Source organism: Pagrus pagrus (assembly GCF_965226575.1).
Source record: "Pagrus pagrus genome assembly, chromosome: 17".
Classification (NCBI taxonomy): Eukaryota; Metazoa; Chordata; class Actinopteri; order Spariformes; family Sparidae; genus Pagrus; species Pagrus pagrus.
The window spans coordinates 17,092,892-17,111,149 of record NC_140201.1 but is presented as its reverse complement, the minus strand read 5'-3'; the positions used below and the strand labels follow the sequence as shown (position 1 = coordinate 17,111,149).

The 18,258-nt window shown below is 42.2% G+C and overlaps 1 protein-coding gene across 2 annotated transcripts; it reads right to left on the bottom strand.

Moving 5' to 3' along the window:
• Positions 1-1,649: 1,649 nt before the first annotated feature.
• Positions 1,650-17,910, bottom strand: satb1a (SATB homeobox 1a). Of its 2 annotated transcripts, none has more exons than XM_084379787.1 (11): positions 17,564-17,910; positions 16,827-17,056; positions 16,534-16,710; positions 16,322-16,448; positions 14,484-14,607; positions 13,139-13,250; positions 11,322-11,857; positions 9,439-9,636; positions 7,672-7,827; positions 5,470-5,673; positions 1,650-4,422 (listed from the first exon to the last, which is right to left on the bottom strand). In XM_084379787.1, exons 2-11 carry the CDS (start codon positions 17,041-17,043, stop codon positions 3,562-3,564), a joined length of 2,712 nt encoding a protein of 903 aa, XP_084235913.1. In that variant the 5' UTR covers positions 17,044-17,056; positions 17,564-17,910; the 3' UTR covers positions 1,650-3,561. The 2 variants fall into 2 exon arrangements, with proteins under 2 accessions (XP_084235913.1, XP_084235912.1); XM_084379786.1 differs by lacking the exon at positions 17,564-17,910 and adding an exon at positions 17,318-17,375.
• Between the last annotated feature and the right edge of the window lie 348 nt (positions 17,911-18,258).

The window sequence follows — 18,258 nt, the reverse complement described above, 5'->3', positions numbered from 1 at the left end:
AAAACACATCGTGAATAAGCAAGAACACTGAAGGGCCTCTACAACAGGAGGGTTAATTAGGATAGTTTTATGGAGACGTAATTGCAGCAATTTCTGAGGTCAGACAAGTCAAGTTTTATCTGTAGAGTGCTTTTAATCAAACACCTTCATCCCAAAGTGCTTCCTACAGACAAAACAGAAAACACAAAAACAAACTGAAGCAAAAGCAGCAGGACAGTGTTGATGGGAAAATAGTCTATATGAAAATGCACACAGGGAGTGACATTAAGTGGCATTAATGAGCCAAATGTGCATCGGTAGTGCTGTGTGCGTGCGTGTGTGTGTGTGTATATGTGTGTGTGTGTGTGTGTGTGTGGTCGTTTGTGTAGTGGTGGGGGTTAACACAAAGCAGTCATAATGACCATCATCGCCATTACCACCATCATCATCACAGGAATGGCATTTCAAGAGCGCCATTATCATCATTATTATAGCTAATATCACTGATGATGAGGCTTTCATGGCCTTTTGTTGGCCCTGACTAAGGTATTGCCATGGAAACAGATGACAGAAAAAGAGCATAGCTTTATTGAATTACTCTATAAAGCTATTCTGACCAAATGGGGCTTGAATGTTGCACCGTGAAAAGTCCCGAGGAGAGACAGACGAGAGTCAGTGGCAGAGATACAGAAAGAAGAAGCCGCTGAGACAGATAAAGTGAAAGAAGAATAAAAAGGAGACAAACGCTGGCACTGAAGGACATGTGATCGTACAGAGACACAGATCCACTGGTACAGAGAGCCCTGGTGATCAGCACAGAACAAGATTGTCTGATGGCTGGAAACAATGGCAGCAATTCACCCACACCGACACGGTCGCATAAGAGGAAATAATCAGTAATAACTATAACACCAGCACAGACAGTGGACATTTAAACTATTGACTCACTCTTTAATGGCTCTTTTGCAGCAGGCTATTGCTCGTCTTAAAATAGCACTCTGACAAATGAGCTTCATCTCTTATTTACTGGACTTCTTTGCCTGTTTCAAAGACACTTTCTAGTGTGATGAATCTAATAAACTGTCCCCAAATCCAATTTTATACATTGCTAACATGTCCCAACTAAATAAGTTTAAAAACTTAAAAAGTGCAGAGGTCATCTGCTGATATTATGCTACTTAAGGGAGAAAACAACCATCTTTTTATTTGTCAGAAAGCAGAAATAGCATGATGCCCTCCAGTTCAATCACATGAGGCATTAAACCTAAGTTTTCCAGTGAGAAACACCATATTTGTTTATGTAATGAAATGGATCTGTGAAATGTCTGCAGCAGAACCAAATGAAAAAATGTAAGTGTAAATGTGCATTATGTTCTTACATAATGCACATTTACCAGCTAGCCCCTGCCTGTCCTTTTTACATAATACCAATCCAAGCTCCCAGCTCGCACCGCTAGCTGCATGGCTAACTGAGCTAGATAGTTAACAGCATCTACAGTTAGCGGTTAGTATGGTGATTTGCTGTCGTAACCTATCCTATTTGTATGAATTTGAGAAGACTAGTCACCCATCATTGTTACCAACTGTAAGATCAGACGCTCACCACAGATTTGAAGTAATGACCATACCTACATACATAATGAATTACCCTTATTTATTTGTTTATTTTTACAAATGAAAGTGCTGTCTTTTAATTTGAACATTTCACGTACACTCTGCACAGCTTCAGTCTTATATTTCTAGTCAAAGATGAAACACCCCATACAGCACGCTCCGTGTGAAACAGATAATGATGATTTAGTGTCAAAAAACTTTCAGGGATACTTTTATAAAGATTCTTCATTGTTGTCTGTCTCTGCTACAGTACAAATGATAAATCAGCACAATATGACAACCACAAGATGTGTAAACATGACACTCAAAATAACAAAACTAGATATTTTGGGAGATTTAGAGATTCATGCATTAATAGAAGTACTGTAATTATACTATGATGTGTTCAGGAGCAAATTAGAGCTCGACAGAATCTAACATTGTGAAGGAAGTTGGGGAAAAAGGAACAAAAATTGACTCATTTGCAGTAGACACACTTTAAAAGTCCACATGTTGATCCGATGTGTCTGTTTTCATTGTTTCACCTTAACAACACAGGACATCAAAATGTGAGAAGTTATTTAGAAACACTTTAGGAATGACTTAATCCATGAACGTCCAATGAGTTGTTGAAAATGAAGAGTTACTAGAGAACAGGCTTCTCCTTCATGATTATTAGAAAAGGGTAAGTAATGGTAAGGTAATCATGAGGTACTGTAATGACAGACCACTCATTTTATTTAAGGGAGTAATGAATGAGTCGTTACTAGTTTGTGCTGCTCAGTGGCTGTTAATCACAGTTAATCAGGAACAACTCATGAAGAAAAGTGGTCCACGTGTCGATTTAAAAATATTTCTGAACTAATCAATACCTCATCTATTCATTAATATAGTATCTCCCAGTCTGTTCACTATTAACTCATCATTATCTGCTTTATAGTTCTTGAATCAAAGATATTCAAGAACTACTCTTAACGATTCATTGATCAGATCATTCCTCACTCGTTCCTTAGTGACCACTCACATTCTGGTGTTACACGGTCTTGTAAAGATTTACCGTTTCGTCCACTGATTTATTAAAGCTGCTGTGAGCGTTGTTGTCATTTTAGCTGACTTCCAGTCTGTTTTGCAGTTAGCAATCCCCTCCTTCCTCTCTACGCCAGGAGGATCCTGCTCTCTGTGCCTTCACGAGCAGACAGGACGCCTCTTTATGGAGTTCTCTGTCCTGATTAGATAAAATGGGCAGGAATACCAGAAAAAAATCTTTTTATCTTTTACTGCATGAGAGGAGGGAGGAGAGACATGGGTTACTGACCAAACACTGGATTACAGAGCTCTTTAACGCTCATCAATAAGAAAATAACACTTACAGCAGCTTTAAGAACTGCAGTTAAAAAATGCAGAGGATTTATAAAAGCTTGAATTCCAGATGCTAAATATCATTCAGCATTTCAGCCATCCTTTCATTTAAAAACACCATCAGGAAACTTGATATTTAATACAATGTGACAGACAAACTTGAACAATGTAAGAGATGACAGTGACAAATCTGACTGAAATCTGATTCAGAACACTGAAACATAGTAAAAAGAAAACCAATGGACATATTGATAATTGATAATAACAGATTGGCAGTGCCACTTTCTACAAGGCATTTCTGGCATGAACATTTCTCAAACTTTAGATCAGTCAACCCACGACATTTACTCTTTTTTAATATGATATGTAATCTGAGGCTCTTTGTATTGGGGGTCCCATTCATCCAGACAGATATATCTACACATCATGACATTACCTGCACATATAGCCACAGTTATTGTCTCTCTCGATGTTTAAACACCAGCATCCTTCTAAGCTGTGGTATAAACATATACAATAAGTCATCTCTTAGTCTTCCCACAGCCTTTATGGACACATAGCTGTACAAGACTCCAATACCAAAACACTGGGAGTCATCCAAGATACAGTATGTCTCTACATGTGCTTGGGTTAGATGAAGCTCTCCTGCTCCTCCTTTAGAGGGGGAATGGTTTGAGTGCCAACATCTGATTCTTTCAAAAGAGTCATCTCGCTCCCTTCACTTCCTGTTTGCTTCTCCTCCTCCTTTTCTTCTGTATCGCTCTTCCCACCACCTTCCTCCTCCTGCTCCTCCACAGTTCTGTCCGCCTGGGAAAGGCTCGGCTCTGTACAGCCATGCTGCTTGTCTCTACTGTGTTTCGGGCTCTGGCTGTCGTGCTGATGCTGCTCATGGTCCTGGCTGTTGAAGAATCTTCGGATTACATGCTTGGGCAGGCCCAGCTGAGCCGACAGGGTGTGGACCGCCTCCTCGTCCGGGTTGAGGCCCACGTCCTGGATGAAGCTCTGCAGGATTCCCAGCGCTTCATGGGACAGTCTTAAGCCCTCACCTTGGACCTCATCTCCATCTACGACCTTGTTATCTGCATCATCATCATCCCTCGCGCCGGGCCACTTCATAGTGAGTTTCTCCTTTGTTCTGCTCTCTTTGCTGTCTCCAACAGTCTCATTAGTCCCTTCCTCACCCACATTTTCATCCCTCACCTGCTCCTTGCTTTCATTATGCTTGTCCCACACCCTACCAGTACAAGCCCACTCCCCTCCCAAACTGCTCATCTCTCCTCGACCACCCTCGACCCAATCCTTACTGTCCCCTCTCTCGCTGCCCCTGCCCTGCAGACGTACCCTCATGTGGCCCCAGTTGCCCCCAGCCTCGGACTCGGCTGGCGAGGCGGCACATGGTTGCAGAGGAGACGGGTGAGGTGGTGCCTCGGGCTGCAGGGGCTGATGCGGTTGGAGATGGTGTTGCTGTGGCAGCGGGGAGTTGCGTTGGTACTGATGAGAGAAAAAAGGCAAGTTTATTTATTTATTGACACAAGTGCTTTAAAGAGACATACAGTAGAAATACAGAAATGTGTTTGAATGATTTGAAGTGATAGGTCTTACAAATAAAAGAACAATTTTTTAGTTTTTTAATTTGCATTTTATTGCAGATTCTATTTTTAAAGGTACGGTAATTGGCTATATAATGATTTACTTCACTGCTTGATGAAACATGCTCTATTCATTTTAGATGGTTACTGTATGTTAAAGAGAACTGGCATCACATTTTCTTTCTCTAAATTACAAACACTGACTCACTGTCATCAGAGCTGCTCTCAGATAACGACCAAAGACTAAACATGCTTTGCTGTTACTTCACAATTGTCTCTCGTGGGAGCTCTAAAGAATCTAAATATAGCAATCGGGGAAAGTTCTGTCCTTCATTTGACCTCACTTGTTCGAGCTGTGCAATGCAGCCATCCAGGGTTCATGTCCACAGAACCAATCAGTGTCAGAACCAGTACATGTCAAGTCTTCATGTCCTGCTGTTAATACCCTCAGGCACCATTCTGCGCTTTCACAGAGAGATACACAACTAATTTTTGACATGTTAACTGGGAGTCTGTGCTATAACCGAGCCATAAAATAACTATCAGCCACACGGATCACTGCTCAAAGTGGTTATCATCTTTTATCTGCCATTTTTGGCATTTAGCTGTCATTACTGTGGCACCGCTTTTCTACTGCACATTCCCGAGATCTGTGTGATGACTTCCGAGATTCAATGAGATGTATTTTCTTTCTTCTAAAAGAAGATTTCGATTTGTCTTGTCTGCTTTTGTAAGGGCAGCTTCCAGTCAAACACATTGCTGATTGGAGGGTAACAGTTACTTATCTGCTTGCCTTTTGCTGCTAATGTTTTGTTTTTGATTCCAAATTGCTTTTTCGGTATAGTTCATAAGATAAGATGGAAAAAAGAAAACATTTTGGACTTTTTGTTGTTAGTAACAGCCGTCTGTGTGAAGTGGTGTTGTGTTTATCTTGTTGTTGTGGTCTCACCAGTGTATTGTCATTGCTGAGCAGTGTGAGCCTGTCAGTGCAGTGCTGCTGTGCCGCCGTGTTGCTGCTCTCCTGCTCATAGATGGCGTCTCGCTCAGTCTGGGAGAGGCTGAGGAACCGGCGGATCATGCACAGGTTCTCCCACAGGGTCCGGTTCTCTGGACTGGGGTCCTCCTTCCAACGCAGCAGCTCACACAGCCAGCCCTGCAGGAGGAAGGGTAGCGCCCCTATTTAGCATGTATAATATAGCTCTTGGTGCAATTCTATCTGACCTCCTCTGACAATAAGAAAAAAATAACTTGTATTTTGCAACAAGAAGCTGCTGAGCTGCCAAATGTCCTGTCATAACTGCCATGATATAACAGACATATCCATTAGCCTTGCTAATTAAGATAATAATCTTGGTAATTACTTCATTAATTAGTGAATATTTCTTCATAAAGAAGCTCATCTTCATATACCTAACGGAAGCAATATCAATTGGTTGGACAATGTTGGCCTATCACAGATATATCGTATGGGCATACACATTGTCTGATATGTGCCAATACGTTATGTTGTAAGAGATTAAAAAGCAGAAAAAGATGTTTGGGATAATTTATAATTATTAAATTCCCATTTAAGTTTTCTGTTTGGCTGCAGGCGCATTAAACAGGAAATGGATTGAATGTTTGATGTTATTTCATGTCTTTTATAAAGACTTATGTAAAACATGTTGCCTGGATTGACCAGGTATCCACCTCTGGGGAAGTTTACAGGTGCAGACTACCTTCCTCCAAATGGAGTTGCTGTTTTATTGTAAAGACAAATTCAGTTTGTTCCTCTTTTTTCAACATTTATGCAGCATATGAGCAAAATATAATATTTTCTGTTCTATAGTGTGGACACGTGGACAGTTTTGACATCAAAATTGCCATGGCAACACCATGAACATTTATACAATGAGTTTTAATTCATGTCACCCCGATACACCCACTCTCCTATTAATTTTGTGACTAATTAGAACTTAATTAGATATATGTGGTAATAACTGCAGAGGTCTATAAACTATGAATTCACAATAATTTACTTTTTACATTCATCCAAATTGGGTTCATGTTGTAAAGCATCTCATTTGTCCCTTGTTTGCTCTCAATATACGAACATAAATAAAGTAGGAGGTAGATCCTCTAATGGTAAAGGCAAAAGATGATGGAGAGATTTTCTTATTAGCTCAAATCTTTTTTCTGCATCACCAAGGAAGAAACTTGTGAGTGGCAGATTGAGGAGGGTAAAGCCAAGCTAGTTTCAGATTCATGAACTGGAGCGTGATTACGTTTGCAAGCAGGCTGATATGCACACACACACACAGATTCACGCGTACACACACATACACCTGGCTGTAGCCCAAGTCTAGCACACAATGCCATCCAGATGCACAGTGCAGATAGAACAGAGAGATCCAGCACGGTTATGCCTGCCAAACAGCCGGGTAATACAGAAGAGAGGGAGAGGGAGAGAAAGAGAGAGATAAAGAGAACACAGAGAAAGTAAAGTAAAAAGGGAGGCCAGCAAAGAGATAGAAAAAGAACCTCAGGGGTTTTGGACCACCTGTCTCTACTGGCATGACCGCCGAATGACCTCCAAACATTTTCATGATGAGTAGAGAGATGGGAGGAAGAGAGAAAGGAAGAAAGAAAAGTGAAAATTGGAGACATGCACGAGAGGAAGAGAAAATGAGACAGCTAAAATCCCCCCATTCCATGAAGGGAAATTATCCTCAAAACAAAAGGCAATAACAAGCTTATGGGGCCGCCATAAAAATGAGAACAATAAACACTCAAATCATGCCTGTGTGTGTGTTTGTGTGTGTGGGTATTAGTGAATCTGTTTGCTTGTGTGCATGCGTGCGCTAGTACAGTACGTCTATGTGCACAAATAAGTGGTGTGTATGCGTGCACGTGTTTTTGTATGGTGACTATTAAGGAGATAATTTAGGACACAATAGCAGTCTGATGCACTGATGATAGTCCTCTGCAGAGTACAGCTGCTGCTTGATTATCTGGGCTTCCCTCCACACACACCAGCCACCCCTGCTTTAACTGAGGAAATGAATTCATCGGAGAAGCTGAATTTGAACAATTTAGCAGGAGAAACATTAAATATGTGTGTGTTTAAGACTTGACATCTGCATCAGATTCACAACAGGAAGCCAACAGGTACCTGACTCTTGGAGGCGGCAACCTTTGCGAACAGAGCCTGTGACACCTTGGCTCTCTTCATCTCATGCTGAATCTCCTCGTAGATAGAAGCGCTTACGTTGAGAACGCAACTGTCCGTCCTCAGCCCTCTGTCTCCTGCAACTGGGGACAGTCGTGCCTAAAAAGAGATGGACAAGAAGACAAGCGAAGTCATTTTAAAAGCAAGCCTTTGAAGCAAATCAATCTAATATAGAAGAAAGACAATTTGCAGTCTGGCAAAATCACTTTTAAGTATTCTGAGATGGGAAGCCAGAGAAGGATCTTCTCCCTTATGCAGCCCTATAAGTGTCCATATAAAGGGAAGGTGTAACCGGGGGGGCAGCATGAGCCGATTAACATGATACTCCCTAAAAAGGAAGCTCCTCCCTGGCGGGAGAAACAGCTGGCGACTTCATGTATATTAGAGGAAACATGTGGCAGTCTGCACCCTCTCCAGGGCAACAGAGGGTGTCAGCAGTGTACTGAACAGGGAGCTGATAGCAGATTGGGAGGAAATGGGTGGAAAAACAAAAGAGATGAAGCGATCAAGGGCGCAGATCTCATCCAAGCAGCAACCTCCAGGGCTGAAAAATGAAGCCAACACAGAAGTACCAAAAACTGCAGTTCCATAAATGGTCATTTGAGGCGTCCCAACATTTATTTCAGCATTTATTTATTTATTCATTTATTTCAGCATTTATTTATTTATTCCTGTATTTATTTATACATTTATTTATTTATACATTTACTCATGCATTTATTTATTATTTCATTTATTTCAGCATTTATTTATACATTTATTTATTTATTTATTTATTTATTTATACTTAAGTCATGTTTAGTCCTCCATATGCTTGCAGCCTGGTACAAAAAACAATTTTGGTCTCTATACCTAATTTCCCTGCTCCTGACCACTGTATGAGGGTATGAAAAGAAATTACTGGAGGATAACAGAAAGAAACTGGCGAGTGCTGACAATATTAAACTCAAACACAGACACACAGCTAGCTTGTTAGCTGTGGCTGACTTGGTAGCTTTCAGCTAGGTGGGCTTCAGCTCCACCCACGCTCCACCTCTTTGCCCATTTTGGATTAGCTGGGAGTTAGGCAGAGTCAAGTACTGCAAAGATGGCGACGGGAGGTATGACCCACTTTGAGCTTCATTGTGGCTCTTCAGAAACCTATTGGTGGCTCAGTCCACTATTTTCACTGGCAAAGGCACATGCTAACTTGCTCACAATTACAATCCTCATGTGCATTTACAGGTATAATGCTTACAATGCTCACCATCACGGTTTACCATGTTAGCATGCTAACATTTGCTAATAAGCACTAAACACAAAGTACAGCTGCACCTTTGGAGGTATTTGGTAAAAAAAAAATAGTATTTGTCAAATTGCAATTTTGACCTGATGATGGGATCACAGCTAAGGGATCACCAAATGAATTACAAACCATACTGAGAGAAGCAAATATGTCCTTCCTTGCAGTATGTTCTTTGCTGTCTCGACATCTAATGGTGGTGCTATTAGAGGAAAGGTCAGCGGCTTCAGAGCAAGTCACTAATATGATCATTTATGGTTTGCTGTTGATCACATCCTCTTTCAAATGCCATTGTTAAAATTAACCCTCTGTGCATCCGTACAATTCATGTTAAAGATTGTCTCTTTACTTTTGATGAGGTAAACAACATTCATCTCGCTCTCTCTCTCTCTCTCTCTCTCTCTGTCGCAGTCTGTCTGCTGGCTGACCTGTGTGGGTCTTGGAGGCGTATTATTGCAGCCAGGGGTGAATCCAGTCAGGCTTCTGTCTTTCTCCTCCTGGTAGATGCGCTCCCTCTCTGCCTCGGGGAGCTGCAGGAAGCTGTACATGGCCCGCAGGTTGACCAGCAAAGACTGGGAGGCGTGTATGGGGTCCTCCTCCTTCCGTAGAATCTCTGACAGCAGGCCCTGGTAAAGACACACACACACATTGATAGTCACACAGTAATACACGCAAATGAATCCAGGAAAACTGGTGTATAGTGGTTTTGGATGACTGTTCTGAGAAACTGATTACTGTGGTGAAAATATTGCGGGGGTCACCATCAGAGTTATCCCTGATCGACACCACTCTTACATCTGTCTGTTAAATATAAAGCAACAGCCAGCAGGTTAGCTTAGCTTAGCATATAGATGGGAAACTGGGGGAAAAGCTCAACTTGTTGTTTTTGCCTTTCAGTATCAACAAAGGAGGTATAATGTTGTAGTTATAATGTTAGCTTTTCAGGTGCTGGTAGGCCTTTGGGATGAAGCCAGGCTGCCTGTGTCCCTAAACCAAGCTAATCTTAATGTTTAATGGCTCTAGTTATATATTTACTGCATAGAAGTGAGTGGTATTGATATTTTTCTGTAACTCTCAGCTAAGAAGCGCATTTTTCAAAATGTCGAGCTATTCTTTTAAACTGCAAGTTGTATGATGTACAAAATAAAGGTAGAAAACATTTAATTGGACAGAGGCTTGATAGACCAGGTTATTAAAGATTATGGTTGTGCCCCTTAATCATAAAACAAAGATCCTAATAAAAAGTTTCTCATGTGCCTGAAGGAATTTTGCAAAAGCCCCTCCAACCCAAATCTGGATCTCATTCAAACCTTGTCAAGTTCCTGTGGTTTAGTGTTTCACAGCTATAGATGATACAGAGCCAGTTCCCAATCAGCTAAGCATGCCTGTAGAGCCAGCATTATTGTGTATGTGTTTATGCAGGAAAGCCTTCAAACATCACATGCAGATTGTAGGGCTTCCTTCCTGAAAAGAAATCAGATTTCACACTGACACGGAAATGGAGGGATGGGAAACGGCCTTCTTATTCAAATCATGGATCATCTTTGGATCCACCCAAAAAAAAACCCTCCCTCCAAATAGATGGAGGCTTCATGACAAATGCTCCCTTCACTTTTATATGGCATCTTGGCATCATGCCAAAGTTGTAGGGCTGGAGCACCTTGGACTTGGCAATGGGGAAAACATGGGGGTGGATAATAACTAGCTTTGCTTATTGTGATGAAAATGATAATGACGGTTATAATAATAATAAGAATAATAATAACAGTGGGCTTAGCCATTCCTCTGAGCTCCATCCCTTTGCGTGTGGTGGTGGATGTAAGATGATGGACACGGATAAGGTGGCATTTTAGTGTTAGAGGCGATCAGAGTGAGACAAAAATGAAGGAGACCAATGGAAAGAGGAAGGCAAATATTTTTAAAAAGTTGCATTAACAATCAGAGGTGGAGATTAAATGAATAGAAGGGCTGCGAGAGTGAAAGGTGGCAAGATGGAAGGACAGTAAGATAGAAGAAGAGGTAGAGAGGGAGACAACATTTCTCTAAGGGGTTGTGATTAGTTGGCCCAGCAGCTGCTTCAGTGCTGGCACCAGCTTTGTGCTGCAGAGAGCTGGCACAAACACACACACATACACACATGCATGGGGGGAGGGGGCACTGCGGCAAAGGCCATGCCAGCGTGCCAACCATCAAACCACATATTCACAGAAGACACTGCTCCAACCGCAACACCTGAAAACGCTTCCAGAAGATAATCACCTGCAAACAGTTTAATTCAGATCACAGTCACTGTGATCTATGTGATCCATACCTGGGTCCTGTTAAAAGCCACCCGGGCAAAGATGGCTTGGGAGATGCCTGCTCTCTTCAGTTCCTCCCGCACACAGTGGTAGATCTCAATTGGCACATCCGTTGGCCCCACAGAAGACCCAGCCGACGTCTGGCTTTGCAGCCCGACTGTGGGGCCTCCCCCTTGGCCACAGTGTGCCTGCTGCGGGGCTTGGGAATCAGGGGCTTTGGAGAAGACCTTGGCAGGAGCCCGACCTACAGGCGGGTGGTTGAGATACTGCTGTGGGGAGGGTGAGAGACCTTGGCCAGCCAGCATACGACTAACAGCATACTGCTGATTGAGAAACTGGGCCATCACAAGCTGCTGGTTGACCATTTGAGAGCTCAGAGGTTGGGTTACCAACCCATGAGGGCGCAGGCCAAGTGGGGGACGGCCACATATGTTAGGAACTTCTCCACGAGAGAAAAGAAGGGTGGAGCTCTGATCAGCTGGGCTGCTTGTAATTGGCTGCTGGGTGAGGGTGATATGTGCGGTCTGGTCGGAGAAGCTGTCAATCTCTGGTGCAGGAAAAGGAAAGACAGATGAACAATTATTGATACTCCAAATAATAATAGTGTCTGATTCCAGCTTCTTAAATGTGTCTTTACTCTTACTTTTTATTTTTTACTCTTTACTTTATGACAATAAACTTATATCTTACAATACATTAGAAAACATTTGTGCTTTGAAAACACTGATTGACAATTTTCACTGTTTTCTGACATTGTATAGAATAAACAACTAATCGATTAATCCAGAATATAATGAACAGATCAATCAACAATAAAAAAATAATCGCTAGTTGCTGCTTTACTCAGTCGTCAGTATAATCAGATTTGATGGCATGCTTATTAAAAACGGTTGGTTTTTGAGTGTGCTGTTGAGGGACACTATTCTCCCATAATGCAATGCAAAAATTAGATGGAGCAGCAGCTCACAGCTGGAAATGTTTGAATAAATTTCAGGTGTTACTGAGACACCTTGAGAAACATTTGGGGGAAAACAGTTCGAAATGAGTATTTCACTGCTTGGCAGATGGTCTTTCATATAACTGGACTATCAATGCAGCAGAAAACACACCAATATTCTTTAGATTTAGAAACAGATATAAATGACGTTGTATGAATGTGTTGTATTCCCTTTTGCTCAAAAGGTATGAAACCTACAACCACACCGAATCAATAAGGAGAAATGCTGCAGTCAATTGCACTTGGAACCCTGAAAAAAAACAACCTCTGAGTTGCCATTTTCATCTCCATTAGGTGGATTTATGCTTGATAGAAGTCTTTGTAAGCATGTGGTACAAGCTTGCTCCCCCTGTGTCTTTATAAATGCTCTAATCTGTTAAATCAGCTGCTGTTGCTGCTTGTGAAGTTCACAGAATTTCCATACAAACATGCTGCAGGTGTCCATGTTTTCCTGAGCAAATTGGCTGGTCCGGTTTGGAGCAATCGCAGCCGGGTGACACATTTTTCGTATTAATTAATTATGTTAAAAAACATTTGAGCCATGCATTAACAGAATCGTGTTTCATATGTGATCAGCACTGCAGAGTTTGACAGTTTGATCTGAGTTTCTCAGTCATCCCTCCCTAAATCCAAGTGAGAGGCGCGGCTCTCTGGTTTAAACACCAGTGACTTTCCAAAGTCGCCGTTTAATTGATGTCTGACGCGTTATACAATTTCCTGTTAGTATAGAATGGACTGTGCAGACTGAGACTCTAGTATGGATTTATGGTAGGACATGCTGTTAGACTTATCAGACACTTAATGTTTGCAGGCTTGATTGAAATCCCTCACCTTTGAAGCATTTGGTCTTCCTGAAGTGCTTGTACCATCGACCAAACTCGTGACACTTGGCAGCTGAGACATTTGCATAGTAAGTGCTATTTACAATAGATGATATCATACTCTGAAACAGAGGGGGAAAGACAATAGAAATTCATTACAGTTTCCGAGCTCCTGCTATGGGCGGCCTGGGTGTCTCAGCTGTTCACACATCTGATATTAATGAACTCAGATCTGTGTTATTAAAAAGACCCCCAGGTAAATAGGATAATAAAGACAGATGAGTGTGTCAGTGTATGAGCTCCGTGTGTGCTAACACAGAATGTGTATGCATGCATGTATGTGTGCGTGCATACTGTATATGTGTGTGTGTGTACACTAGAGGTCATCAGAGACTATGCATCTCTGTCTGTCTGCCTCACTCACACTCAAAAAACACACACAGACACACACACACATTTGCTCACGCACACACACACACACAGTTTTTCCCCAAAGACCGTCCTCTTCTGCAATCTTTCCATCTGATTACACCTTTCATCTTCTCATATTTGTTTTAATCTGCTTCTTGCAAACAACAGAGTGGGTAAAGGGAGTGATAGGCGGGAGAGAGTGAAATAGAGAGAGAGAGATGGGGGAGGAAAGATGGGGGAGGGAGGATTGACTTGTATCAGATCTGCAGAGAAGGAAGGAGTCTGTAGAAGAGGGAGATAGCGAGCAATCTTTATCCAACTGTAGATGTCCTTCGCACCCTCAGGCAAAATAACAGATAGACTAAGTTGATAATTATGAATATTCATAAAGAGGCCTTTCCCCCAAATACTGCATCATTAATGTAACAGTATTTCTGCAGTTGCGTCTGTATTTGCTTAATTAAACACACCAGAATTGAAGGAGATCTTAAAACCAGATATGGATGTTATTGCTGAATCAGTCAGGAGTGCAGAAAAAGAGAAATACTAACGAGTGAGAGAGATGGACAGATAGTGAGAGAGTAAGACGGAGGGTGAGGCTGACAGACAGACAGAGTGACAGGCGGACAGACAGGTTGGCAGTGGAGAGAATTAAGATAGGCAGCAGCCCAGGCAGTAGGGCTTTTTAACAGATAACCATCTCTCTTTATCTATTCCTCTCTCGCGCTCTGCCCCCACACCTTATCCACCTCTGCATCTGACTTCCTGTCTAACTATTGGACCACACGCTCACTCTGCCGCACGTGTCAGAGTAGGCACAAAACACACACAAACTCGGAGGGCTTTGGAAAGGCAAATACATTACACTTACAACCTGAACTTCTTGCTGCTAGCTGTGTGTGTGTGTGTGTGTGTGTGTGTGTGTGTGTGTGTGTGTGTTATACCTGGGACAGTGGGCACTCCTTGGCCAGAGTGCTCTGGTTCATGTCCTTGAGGAGCTCCTTCAGAGCGTTTCTCACTGTGGAGTGACTCCACTGCTCGGCCGGCAAGTCCTCCAATTTGGGGCAGCTGGACAAAGAGCAAATTAAAAACACTTGAGTTGCAGATTTTTTATATATTACAGTTAAACGGGAGAGTCCAATGATTGAGTGCTGCACTTCCATAAAGTAAGGCAACTCACAATCGAGAAACGTGACATTTAGTGCTCAATATGATTTAAACTCCAAGAACTTTGGCTCCTTTAAGTCCCATAATGTAATTTAAGACATCATCGGACTCCAAAAAGCTCCCATACGATTGTTTTCACCAGCCCTGTTGCCATACTTTTAACCAAACGTTGGGACATTTTCCAGCTGTTTTTTGTGGCGACAAAACCAGCCAAAACAAAATCTTTTCCCAACCCTAACCCAGTGATTTTTGTGCCTAAACCTAACTGAACCTAAAGAAGTTTCAACGTAGCCGTGCTTTACAGAAACATACATTGCCAACATTTAATCTGTTGATTTGGTTGGTTTTCACAGGCTTTCAAGTACTTCTTGTAATTAGTAAACTGACCTTCAGGAGTCAAATCATTGGAGTGCCCCTTTGAAAAATAGATATCCCAAAAAGTTTGTCACTTGCTTATATGGAGCCTCTCCCAGCATGAAGTGGTGATGGGCAGGAAACACACACTTTGATGGGTGTGGATGAAAGTCTGGGCTGTGGGAGGAAGCTAAATTTCGTCATAAACTAATCAATTAAATGAATAAACTCATCCTTCTTTCTTCGAGACAATTAGCGTTTTTACAGAAAACATTTTGACTATGAAGGACAGAAGCTGGCGCTGCTGAGCACTTGTGTACGGGTCAGGTCACCGCAACAGACAATCCGTTTATCCGCTTTGGACTGAGGTTGGACTGCCTATGTTATTAACATACAGACACAGAAATACATAAATAAATTCATGTGCCAATACATACATAAATACATGAATAAATGTGAGAATACATAAATAAATAAATAAATAAATAAATAAATGAATAAATAAATAAATGTAAAAATACATTTACTTCTGCATGTATTTATTTATTTATTCATTCATTTATGTATTGAATTATTAATTTCTGCATTTATTGATTTACTTACTTATTTATTTATTTATTTATGTATTTAATTATTTATTTCTACATTTATTCATTTATTTACACTTACACTTGTCATTTTTGTCCTTCATATTTGCTGTGTCACAGCAGGGGTACCACAGTCACAGGAGTAAATGATAAAATTAACGACGTCTGAATGTTAATGTTATTGGTCAACATGTCTGCTCTGGGAACGGCCAATATTAACCTCTGTACTTTTGTATCTCGTAATAATAAAATGCTGCACTGTCCTAACTCTCGTGGTGAATCTGACCCGAGACCCAATATGTGGCACAACTAAAAGCCACTGTAACATAAATGGAAGGCACATTCATCATTCAAAAATGTTACAGGAAATAACTTTTAATGTCTCCCACTATTAAAAGTCCTCATTCATATTCATTGCAACAAGCAAATAAAAATCACCCATTAAAACTTAATCTAATGGCATTACAATAGAATAAGAAAATTCTCTGCTGGAGATTGCACACCAAAATACATTTTTATGGGTCTGATTTGGTCCATGCCCTTTGGCTGTTTTATTTTCTCACTACAAATTAGAGACGGTGGGTGGCGGGGGTCTTTTAGACTCTTTCTAGACACCACACAGACGGGAAAAGGAGCAGAACCTGGCTGTAACAGATGTGATGCGAGCTTCCTACCTGTGCAGCTGTATTTTAAGGGTGATAACATGGTGAACATCCTGCAGCATATCAGCCACTGTGGCGTCAGGAGCATCTGTTACACAGGACAGAGGCACCGGGTTCCACTTGCCCACCTGGATCAGACCTGAACACACACAAAAGGTAAAAAATATGAGAAAACAATTGTTGTTTTTATGTCCTTTTACTCTTCGTGCATTTGCGTTCTGCACCTTTGGCCTGTGCGGCAGAGCTGTGCGAGTAGCCCAGTGTCAGCAGGGCCATCTCTATCAGCTGGTTGAACAGCAGATCTCTCTTGACCAGCACAAACTCAGCGTGTTCTTCTCTCCTCTCTCTTTCCAGAGGGTTCTCCTTGTGCTCCACCACGCAGAACACCGGCAACAGACTCCCTGAGGTGACGGACACAGATTATGTCGCAGAGCATGACACATACACCTCATCTGTAATATCATGTTTCAAGAAAGGAGAACATCCAGACTGAGCTTCCTCATATAAGCCCCTGTACCTTTGCTGTGCCAGTTCTTGCTCTGTGGCCTCGCTGTGGTCGGTTTCTGGGCCAGACAGGGTTTCTTGGCTACAGGACTCCCCTGCCTGCTCCTCTCCTGGGCCGAGGGTCCCGCTCCGTTTTGTTCCAGTCGAGCCAGCTTGGCAGGAGGGGGCCGGGGGTCTACAACAGGATCACTGCCCTCGGGTTTCTTGGCACCATTACACAGGGCGTCCATCTGTGGCGTCACACTGATACAGAGACACAGACACTTAAAAATTCAAGACTGTCTGAGATAAACAAACAAAAAAAAAACACAGAAGGGTCAGAAGTGACCCTTTTTACATATAGAAATTAGGCTACATATAGTTTAAAGTAACTTTTGCACAGGCACACATATATCTGCATACCTGGTGAGTGTCTAGAGTGTGAAAGAAAGCTGATTTAGTCATTTACAGCTCTGTCTCTAACAGGAAAATTAGAAAGCACAATTTTGACACACACACACACACTTAGATCTGAAGGATATCCGGATCAGTAGTGGGGGATGACCTTCACCCAGATGCAGCGACTGGGATAACCCTCTAATTCCAGTAAAAGTCCAGCGAATGCCACAGCGCAGCTTCCCATAATAAACCTGCTGTCTTCTCCAGGCGCGCCGCTGTAAGCGACAGTGATTCAGTTCATCGTCAGCTCTTAAATGCGCGCTAATCGTCCCACGTCTGGTTCCGCTGAAGTTTGATCGGGGCGAAACCAACCTGTTTCAGTGTCCGACCTGCCATCACACCTCAACAGCAGCCCGTTCCTGTAGACATCGGCTGTATCCATGTGTTATCCTCGCTTCCATTGATCCCGGAACAGAAACGCGTCTTCTGGATGTCGGCACGCGTCCTTTAGCTTTACAACCATCTGTTTAACATCGACGTTATGTTTACTCTTTAAGTATTTTTTTGTTCCTTATCCCTCCTCCTGGTTCTCCTTTCCGGTGTGACGATAGGTTGGCCTTAGCGCAAGTTCACAGCGACCTCCCATCCAGAGCACCGGGACATGCTGCTACTGTGGATCAGGCTCAGGAGAGAACAATACACGGCTCGGAGCTGCTGGAGTACATTCCCTATCATATATTACAGCACAGCTCTGACTCCGGGACAGCAGTTGGTTTCACTTCAAAGCCCTGTGCGCACGCGAACAGAGAGAGAGAGAGAGAGAGAGAGAGAGAGAGAGAGAGACCCCCCCACCACACACACACACAAACACACACACGCACAGACTCATAAATACGCGGACCCAGCTGCATTAGCATATGGTGTAATAATGAATTCACTAGCGCGCTCCGTAAATGTATTAAATGTGACAATTGCGCATAAATCTATTTATTATTTTCTGCCGCATGCTGTGCACGCACTTATTATTGTCTTTAGGGTATTGGAGCTCTCCATGGTAACAAAGTGGA